The sequence below is a fragment of the Caretta caretta genome, chromosome 1, assembly GCF_965140235.1.
Source record: "Caretta caretta isolate rCarCar2 chromosome 1, rCarCar1.hap1, whole genome shotgun sequence".
NCBI classification, from domain to species: Eukaryota; Metazoa; Chordata; order Testudines; family Cheloniidae; genus Caretta; species Caretta caretta.
The window spans coordinates 262,119,706-262,130,248 of record NC_134206.1 but is presented as its reverse complement, the minus strand read 5'-3'; the positions used below and the strand labels follow the sequence as shown (position 1 = coordinate 262,130,248).

The 10,543-nt window shown below is 46.4% G+C and overlaps 1 protein-coding gene across 3 annotated transcripts in view; it reads right to left on the bottom strand.

Moving 5' to 3' along the window:
• Nucleotides 1–5,504: 5,504 nt before the first annotated feature.
• The window catches only part of EP300 (EP300 lysine acetyltransferase), a 133,182-nt gene continuing 128,143 nt past the window's right edge, over nt 5,505–10,543 (bottom strand). For all 3 annotated transcript variants that reach the window (XM_048834977.2, XM_075124197.1, XM_048834982.2), the window contains one exon: nt 5,505–8,858. In XM_048834977.2, coding sequence (XP_048690934.1) covers nt 6,609–8,858 — 2,250 coding nt within the window. In that variant the 3' untranslated portion in view covers nt 5,505–6,608. The remainder of the gene's footprint in view (nt 8,859–10,543) is intronic.

The following is a 10,543-nucleotide window of genomic DNA, read 5'->3' as shown; positions in this document are numbered from 1 at the left end:
CTACGAAGGTCCAGAACATTCTAGGAGGTTAGTAAAAAATGGATCCACATACAGAATACCTGAAATGTTACTTCCAACATTCTATTTTTCCTTTTGTAGGTAACAAACAGCACCCCAAACCCAGCACCCCCCCAAGCCCGGAACTCCATGCGGTCACCTGGGTCACCTGCCCCTAAATCCGGCCTGGCTTCTCACTCCCACAGCTCCACTCCCTGAGGCTGGTGCCTGTTCCCTGTTTAGGGTGACCAGACAGCAAGTGTGAAAAATCAGGACAGGGGATGGGGTGGGTAAAATAGGAGCCTATAAAAGAAAAAGACCCAAAAATCGGGACTGTCCCTATAAAATCGGGACATCTGGTCACCTTATTCCTGTCCTCCACATTGGGCTGAAGTGGAGGGAGTCACAGTGATGCATCACCAGCTGCTTTTACAGGCTCTGCTTAAAAAGTAATTTATCAAGGGACGAAAAGGGGCATTTGGTTGGCGATTGCTCCTCTTCCATTACGGCCTCAGAAACATCAGACATTCCAACTTTAAAAAACAAAACACAAAAAAAACCCCAAAACTTTAGAAATAGCAGCTGTTCCTTGGAGAAGCCAGCAGCCGCTCTCCCAGCCCTTAGTCTAAGGTGTGGTGGTGTTTGTGAGGCATTTAAACAAGAGATTAAAAAAAAAATTGAGCCCAAACTCCTCTCCTCCAGCAGCTTAGCTCCACTAGCCAGTTTGGGTGCTGCCAGTGGCATTTATTATACTAAATAAGGTCTCTCGACTGTCACCTTGTCCCCCTCTTCATTTGTCTGTTGAATACACCGGTTGTCTCATTATATGCCAAGGTTGGAAGCTCTTTGGGATGGGAATATTAAAAAAAAATCCCATTCCTAGCCCCATAGAGCCCTGATCCATGCTGGGAAATCTCTAGCTACTAACACAATATAAAGATCTTCATTCGGGCACAGTATCCTTCCAGAAAAATGGCATCCAATCATCCAAGTTATTAATGTAAAAATCCAGAAAGCTAAATAAACTCCATGAATCCCTTCTTCAAGGGCTGGAGAGGGCTTTGTTGTGTAATGTGCAGTGAAAGTGCTAAACAACACATCTTTAAATCCAGACTGGCACGTGTGCTCTCTCTCTCTCTTCTCTACCTCAAAGAGCAGTTATTGGGTGGGATACAGGAACTGCTGGGTGAAATCCTATAAGTTGTGATATACAGGATTGATCATCTAGTCTATGTGGTCCTTTGTAGCCTAAAAAAAAAAAATGAAGCTAACAGAACGAAGATGCAGAGAGAAGATGCAAAAGATTTTTGCAAAGGGCTTTTTGGCCATGTGTACAGGGCCTCCCACCTATACATTATATGTGAAACACACACATTCACCTTCTGTAAGGGGAGTTGCATGCATTTAAAAATCCTTATTTTGGTATTTGACAATGCCAGGTATCACCACCCCTACAACAATCCCCCACCCAAAGAAACAGACAATCCTATATCATGCTTGCATGGCCAAAATAATGAAAAGGCAGTGATAGAAGAGCCTTATAACTCTGAATTCAGCTAAGATCGGCTTCTTTAAACTGATTGTTAACATTCATACAATATTGACTCTGAACAGAACAGAATTCAGTGAGAGCAGTCAGCTTGCAAGATACCCCACTGCACCTCATGGGCGCCTAACTGCATCTCTGGCTATTATTCCAGCTCACAACAATGGATGAATAACAAAGTGAGTAGCGAAGCACAGTCACTTGCAAATGCCTCCTCCAGGAAGTGTGTGAATTACACAGCAGACGTTCACACTTGGTAGACAAGCAAGCATGTTATTGTGTTACTGTGTGTATATACTCTGACTAGGGTTAGTTTAGGGCATGCAGTCAACACAGGTGACTACAGATTAGCACGGAAGCATGTTAGCGGAGTTTAAAAAAATAATGGCCCTGAAGATCACGTTAAATGGATCCCTAATGACATATACATCAAAATAGTTTCAGACATTAGAGGTGAGATGGCTTATTGACAAATAGCTTTAGGTTTAAGCTTTAGGCTTATTGACAAATAGCTTTAAACTAATGAAATGTGTAACTCAACCCCTTTGGAACAAATAGAACATAGGGAGGACAATACACCAGGGCCAAGGTTTTCAGATGTATAGGATCTTACTGACCAGCATCTCTCAATATCAGTCCACTTCAGTGTGGTGAGTGCTCAAAGGTGCAGCACTGGGATGGATGTGTTCCTGCAGTTGCTGCTGATACACTGGTTGTGGTCATACCAGAGCAACCCCAAAAGGAGAGCTGTGTTTGCAAAGGCAGGTAACACCAAACACATTTCACTTTTAAACGAAACTCCAGCAATCCCAGGGCCATGAAGCAAAAAGCAGCAGGTGGAAGAGGATATGTCTGCACATGACTAACCCAAGAATTATCTGAGAGATTTATTGAAGGATTTTGTCCCATTAGGTTAGTAGCTAAAAGGGCACCTCCAGCCGCTTAGCCTTGATAGCCTGACCCAACCCCACAGTGCATTGGTCTTACTCAGCTTGAAGTTTGAGGCCACTTTCTGCAGGAGGCTGCAGCACCACTGCATCTTTGGGAAGCACTCCCTAAGCAGGCCTACAGCCTGGCGCTCTGGACTCTCCAGTCACAAGGAATGCAGGCTTCCAAGCCAGGGACAGAACATTCTCCTTGAGATTGAAATAGACACCAGCAGCTTGGCTAGGATGAGGGAGAAGCCTTTCAAGGGCATTGGGAACACAGAGGTGGGATGTTAAATGGCCCCTTTCAAATGCTGTGAGGCAAGCATGGACAAACAAACTTCTCCCCCCTTGAAGGAAAGTTACTTAGCAGCCCTACTGCCTTACAGTTCATAGTGCCCAGGACAGGTGCTGACACAGATAGTCTATTTCTATCTGTGCTGCCCACATAGAAAACTTTCCTCTTGCTGCTACACAGGATTTTCCTAATCACAGTTTCCAATTCTCTAGCAGTATCTGCCAGACATCCTGTACTACTAACTTAGCAAAGTAATACCTTCACGCTAGGTTAGAATCCAGGAAAGGAGGAGGAAAGAGGGAGGTAGATGCAATTCTGCATGGCAGTAAAGCCAAAGCCCCCTGTGGCCTACAGACACACTTGGTAACAGTGATGAATGTGGGAATTTTGGTAGTATTTTTTATTTCTATGAGCACCTCAGTTTCTCTCTGGGCTTTGTATTGCTATGCACTAAGTGCAAAGGGAAGGGGCAAGGTATTGGAATCTTGCAATGGTCGGTCTGGATATCAGTGCCATTAAACTGAATAAAGTCTACACCTGTGAATGGAGGAGCCAGAAGACACAAAGGAAACCCCAATGGCCCGGACATTGACACATAGCCACCAACATTCTTCTCACCTCCCCTGCAGGCAAACTGGCCCCATACTGGAGAGCAAAGGGGAAAGGCATCACATGCTGTGTTAAGAGCTGTGCTCTCCCCTGGGATGGGGACAAAGAAGAAGAAGAGAAAGGAAGCAGAGTTGGCTTCTACAGCGGCATGACTCAGGGAGCTGATGCTCATGTCTGAACTCTGTCTTAACCTTTGCTTCTTGATGCTGACCTATGGACTTTCAGATGCTGTATGCCAGGAGACTTGGCTTGGAGTTGCTACAAATATCTATCAAAGCACTGCTCCCTCCAGGGGTGAACAACAAGCCTCCCACAGGAGCCTAGCTCAGCTGGACTTGTTGCAGGAAGCCACAGAAAAATAGGAATCCCCGGCCCCCAAAGGCCCTGTCTCAGAGGATATGGGCCTTTCCCTGTGGAACTGTTTGGATCCTGGGGAGTTACCCCTTCAGCCCCCAAGGGGCTGGTTACATGCTGGGGCAGACACCAAACCTTGCAGATCCATGACCGTGACAACCTGCTGCTGGGATTTTGAAGGCGAGCCAAAGCTGGTCACAACTCAAATCCACCCTGAAGCTCTTGGGGTCTCCCTCCCTCTGACCCCCATAATGGATCAGATTAGAGACTGATCATTGCCTACCCAGGGTGTAAATTTAGGGAAGATTTAGCACTAGCTAAGGAAACAGTCTTCACTGAAGCCTCTACAGGCACTGGCCCTGCGGGACAGACTGGAAATTTTAGGTTAGAAAACGGGCACTCTAAACTTTTGCCAGAGCCATCATCCTTGGAAGAAGGTTGGGATCAAGCAAAATAGTTCCTGGAACTGAAATCCCTAGCAAAGAAATACAAATTAACACTAAACTGAGTATTTACTATGGAACTAGGGTTAGCTGGAGGAGGAAGCAAACTGCACCTTGTCATTAGAGGCTGAGGGATGAGGAGGAGTTCCGGCGTATGTGTATGCAGCCTTAGTTCCTTCCAATCTGCCCTGCACCTTTCCATGGCACAACAGAAAGCCTGCATTAACAGGCTGGAGAATTCTGGCTTGGTGTGGAATTTGTAGATACAGTTCAGGAGTGGTGATCTGTATTAACAATACTTGAGAGAATCCCAAGCTTCTCACTGGAGTGCTTTCCATGGACCCTAATGAGGGCTCCCCACCAGCTTTCATGTAGTCTCTACCTAGTAGGTGTATTATTGTCTTTTAGCCCAAGTTATACTCATTTCTACACTGTATTTCTCTTCCTTGTTGGTATTTAGACCTTTCAAATACTTCCAAGTAGCCATCCTATTCCCCTGCCTTCCCATAGCTTGTGGCAAACAACGTTCATTCTTTCAGTCTTTTCTCACAACTCACTACCCACAACACCTTATTCCTCCAGTTTGACCCATAGGCTACACCTACACTTGGGAGCTGAGTTTGCGACACCCAACACACATAGTTGTACTCAAGCTACCCTGCTAAAAATAGCATAGCCAGGATAGAAGTGGTGTCGGTTCAGACTAGCTGCCCTGAAGACATCCCCAACAGGATCCCCTGGCTCTGTACCTGGGCAGCCAGCCTGAGCCGCAGCCTGTGCTACCCCGGTACACTGCTATTTTAAGTGCACTAGCTTGAGCAGAGCCAGTGTGGGTTCATCTACGCAAGCTGAGAATCACACACCCAGCTCCAAGTGTTGACAGTCACAATGTTGGCACAAAAAGCTCTCCAGGGTACTCCAACAGGAATGTGGTCTTTCAATTTTGTATCACCCAAGCAGAAGTTTGGGTTTCATTTAAGGAGCGGCCTGTGGAACTTAAGATGCTAACCTAGTCAAACACACCAACTGGAACCCATCAGGCTGGGATGGCAGCTGTGTAATGGAGGGGGACCATGTCTTGTTTTGGTAAATTACAGAGTGAGCAGATACAATTACAGAGTCTTACCAAAATGTGCATTTCTAATGCTAATTATAAACAACCCCAGACTGTAAATTTGCTTTAAAAAAATGGCAAAAACAGATGTACATTAAATAATTCTCCAACTTCTGACCACCAAAAGTGTAAGCAGCATATACTCCGCTGTCCTCACCATTTTAAAAATAAGCACCATAGGTGGGAGAGAGGAGAAGGGAAGCAGTAAAAAGCAGGCTGTCTGTCTCACACAGTTTATTTAACAATAGGTAATAAGAAATCAATTTTAACAGTCTATACAGTGATCGAAAGTTCGTATTTATAAGTAATCAACCTTAATTGCATGATTTACAACATTTGAGGGTTTTTTGCTTTCTATTTTCAAGTTTTACAGAAAGTGGAAGAGGGTGGGGAAAGGGGAGAGAGAGAGAGAGAGAAAGCAAGCATAAAGAAGAAACCCCAGGGACTTTTCTCAGGTTAAAATCATCCTCTCGGAATTGTTTCTTACCCTCTTTTTTATTTTTTTTCCTTTGTTAGATGTAAAAATAACAAAAAAATTCTTTCAAGAAAACAGAAACCACAATATATATACTACATCCATTTGGCAGCTGCCCCTGTGTATTTGCAAAAATGTTGTACAAATTATTTTAATACTTGAAGTTTTTTTTTAAGCTCAGACTCTTGTATAGAAAATTCTTGGAGGACAAAAGTAGACTTCAGGAGGGGACTGGGTTATTTAATATTTTTACATTTTTTCAAAGAATTGACATCTTTCCAACCAAAGAGGAAAAAACTGGTATTTATTTTTAATATATATTTATATATATGTAATGTATTTTTAAAGCAACATTAACCCCTTTTGTCCTCCGGTTTTAGGAAATGTTCTCCTGTGGGTTTTTTGCAGTGATGAAGAAAAACCAGAATAGGGAAAATGTTAACCATCTGCCTCAGTAAATAATAACTATCAATATTACATATTTTCATTAATTTAAAAAAAAAATAAAACCTATTGGAGGCATGAGAAGGGGGCCAATTTAGTCAGCGGCCAAAAGACCACCCTTTTCCCCTCCACCTCCCAACGCACGCATGCGAGGAAAAACAAGAAAAAGGACTGGTTATGATTCCAGCCATAACAAAAATATATTCTTTGTATTCTATTGTCCCTCAGGTTTATTTTGTTGGTTTCTTGTTTTTAAAACCACAAACTACTGCTGCAGAGTTCGGATGTGTTCCAGGGAAAAATGTTGTTTTAGCTAAGAAAGATTCAAAAAAATTTGTCTTCAGTACAAAAAGTCTTGAGAAAATAAGTTTTTTTTTTTGCTCCCAAAATGCTACAATGTGTCTAGTGTATGTCTAGTGTACTCTGTGAAAGGTTTGAATTCAAGTCTGAGTTATCGGAGCTGAGCCCCAGTTCCGTGGCGCTTGTACCATGGAGGCCTGCCATGCCTGGATTGCCAGCAAGCTGAGAAAGCATTGCACTCTGGTCCGGGCTGGCAAAGTGCCCCTGATCCATGGGGTTAGCCTGGGCAGCTACCAGTCCTGGATGTGGGGAGCTGGTCTGCGGAGAGACATGGTGTGGAGAAGGTTGAGGTTGCATCCGAGGGGAAGGGCTGGAATGGGGGGGCTGGGACTGGGGTCGTGGTGAGGGTACAGGCTGTGGAGAACGCACTTGATTGGTGAGCGATGAAGGGATCTGCTGGCCCTGTAAGTGTGGGGACTGGGCCTGACTGGGGAGCATGTGCTGTTGGGGGCTCATAGGGTTGGGCTGAGCTGGGGATCCCATTTGCTGCTGAAGTAGCCTCTGCTGGAAAGCCTGCTGCAAACTGGCTCCTGTCTCTGCACTCATTGCCTGTGGAAGCTGGCTCATTTGTCCCATAGTTCCTTGCTGCATCTGTTGCATATGATGCTGCATCCTTTGCTGTTGCTGCTGCTGCTGCTGCTGCGCATAACCGACACCCTGGGGCTGCTGAAACTGATTATGGTTGGCCATCCCGGGCCCCAACCCCGGGCCTGCTCCTTGCTGCTGCTGCTGCTGATGGCGCTGCTGCTCCATCATCTGCTGCCGTCTCATTAGAAGATCCCGGAATTGCGGAGACATCCCAGAGTGATTCATGTTCATCGGCTGTGCCTGAGGGTTCATCCCACCCATGGCCTGCTGAGGCTGCTGCTGCTGCGTCTGTTGGGGCATGCTGGGCCTTTGGACCCCGGCCTGCATGGGGTTCATATTTTGCATGGCTGGGTTTGGGTGCACCCCTCCTTGCTGCCCTTGCATGGCTGGCTGTGGTTGAAGCCCTGGCTGCCCCTGTGGCATTCCAGGCTGCCCTGGCATACCTTGTGGATTTTGAGACACTGCATACTTGGCGGCCCTCTGCTTGATGAAAGCAGCCAGTAGCTGAGGGTTGGAGTGGAGAATGTTAAGCACCTGCTGCTGCTGCATGGGGGAGCTGGGAGACCTGAGAGTCCGCAGTAAGTTTTGTAAGGCTGCCTGGGGCAGAGATGCTGGTTTTGGCTGAGGCGCACCAGGAACCTGACCCATTCCTGGCTGAGGCGCCATGTTCATAGGCTGCCCTGGCTGGGCTACTGACATCATGGATGGTCTCTGCATTCCTGGCTGGAGCTGCTGTGGTTGGGGTAACCCACTCTGGGCCCACGGTGGCTGCTGCTGGATTCCTGCTGGCCCCATCCCTTGGTCTATGTGACCGCCAGGCCCTCTGGCCATCTGGGGAGGGTTCATCCCCATTGGTGGCATCGGATTCAGTTGGGGCATCTGGTGCTGAATTGGCCTTTGGAAAATCTGAACTTGTGCCATCTGACGCTGAGTCTCTGCTGCTCGCTGGATCTGCATGGCCATTTCTACTGCAGCTGGAGGAGGACCCTGGACTGGTGGCTGAGCAGTCTGAGGTGGAGTTGGAGGAGTTATCTGGCCACCTGCTTTGCCCTGGGACACAGCACCAGGGGGTTGAGTTCTCGGCATGGTGTAGGGCGGCATAGTATTGGGAGGTGCAGGTTGGGGTTGCGAGGCAGGCTGGGGTGGTGGCTGGGGTTGTGGGGTCTGTGGTGTTGGGGGTTGCTGGCCTGTTGGAGTTGTTGGTGTGGCTGGTGTTGGTGAAGGCAATCCTTGCTGCTGACCTACCACACCGGTCCTCTGCATGCTTGCCATCCTCCTTCGGAGCATCTGGGCCTGCTGCAGACGGTGCTGAAGTTGCTGTTGGCGAAGCTTGTGTTTAATGTTGAGGCAAAAGGGCACCGGGCACTTGTTCTCCTGGCAGTGCTTAGCATGGTAGCAGCAAAGAGCAATGAGCTGTTTGCAAATAGGGCACCCTCCGTTGGTCTTGCGCTTGCAGCCTTTGGTATGTTGGACAACTCGTTTCATCTTCTGACAGGATGGCAGTGAACAGTTGGCATTACGACACTGGCAGGCATGGACAAGGGACTGGATACAGCGCTGGATGCTCAGGCGGCGGGAGTCACCAGGGCTCTGGGTGGTTGCAGTCTGCTGGTTGTTGCTCTCATCATCTAGGCCAAGGCCCAATTTCTCCATCTTGTGGTCGTGGTTTTTAGTGTTATAACAGGTGATGCACAGGTCGTAATCCTGGAAACAGACAACATTTTGAAAATTAAACAGATGTCTACATAACCTGGCATAATAAATATACAAATGGGGTCATCTCACTCAAGGGATATGGACTGTGATGGGGGAGGGGGAAAAATTGGCCTTTGTTGATTATAAAGCCAGAAGGGACCATTGTGATCATCTAGTCTGACCTCTTGTGTAACACAGGACATACCACTTCCCTGGATTAATGTCTATTCAACTAGACCACTATTTTTAGGAAAACAGTCTTGATTTCAAAGTTTGCTGTGATGGAGGATCCATCACAACCCGTGCTAAACTGTTCCAATGGCTAATTACTGTCCTTAAATTGGCATCTTATTTCTAGTGAAGATTTCTCTAGCTTCAACTTCCAGGCATTGGATCTCATATCTTTGCCTGCTAAATTGAAGGGCACTCATCACATTTCTGTTCTCCACATAGGTAGCTCTAGACTGATCAAGTCACCCCTTAAACATCTTTTCGTTAAGCTCAATAAACTGAGCTGCTTGTAAGCATATTTTCCAATCTTTTATTCATTCTTGTGGCTTTTCTCTGAACCCGCTCCAATATATCACTTTCCTTCTTGAATTGTGGATGGTAGAACTGAATACAATATTCCAGCAGCCCCACCAGTGCCAAAGAATAAAACTCCCTCTGCTTCATATTCCCATTTATACATCCAAGGGTCACACTAGCTCTTTTGACCACATCATCGCACTGGGAGCTGATGTTCAGATGATTATCCACCATGATGCCCAAGTCTTTTTCAGAGTGATTGCTTCCCAAGATAGTCCCCTATGACCAGTGACGGCCATTATTTACCACTCTCCCAGTCTTTGGATCATCTGAAAAGTATCACTCATAATTTTATATTTTCCTTTCAGGTAATTTATAATGTCCCCTGTGCCCAGGTATTGGCAGAAGTCCAAACAAGTAACAGTGAAAAGTGTGTGGGCAAAACAGTATCTGACATTTATACAGACCAATAGCCATGGCTTGGAAAACCTGTTTGCCCTGAGCCAGTAGAAATCTCACCTGACCAAGTGGGGTCAGGGGACCACTGGCTCCTTCCCCAGAGGGAAGGAGAAGCTCAGGGAACAGAGTAGCCACTCATCTGCTTGCTCTTCTTCAAAAGAGGAGTGGGGCACAATAGTGCCACTTCTTTAAGAAGGGGAGAGGGAGGAGCAGATTGCTTTTCCCAGTGAGCAAGGGGAGCACAAAGCAGAGGGGCCACATGGAGAACAGATGGGAGGTAAAGGGGCTTTGAAATTCTGAGGAGGACAGAAGTCCTGCCAAATGGTAGGGGGCCTGGTATTCCTAAAATTAGTTAAGAAAAGAAAACTACCAGAATTCACTAACTCGAGAACCCAGAATTTGGTTATTTAGGTGTATGTGGGAGGCAGAATGTCAAATTATATTTGCAGTTTCTCAGAACTGAATTTAGGGCACAGTCAGTTTACTGGTGGAGGAGTGAAGATTTAAATGAAATAGGCATGGTTAAAGTGATTGTAGCCTTTGGGGGCATACAGCAGCACAGCTACTTGTCACTCAGGCTAGCACACTTAACACCCCCCATTCCAAACTGTCACAATGTAGACTGGACAGACATTGCTATGAATGTAGGTTTAGAAGTGACTTTAGGTGAAGAGTCTCCTTAACCTTGGTGCCCAGAGCTAGCGGGG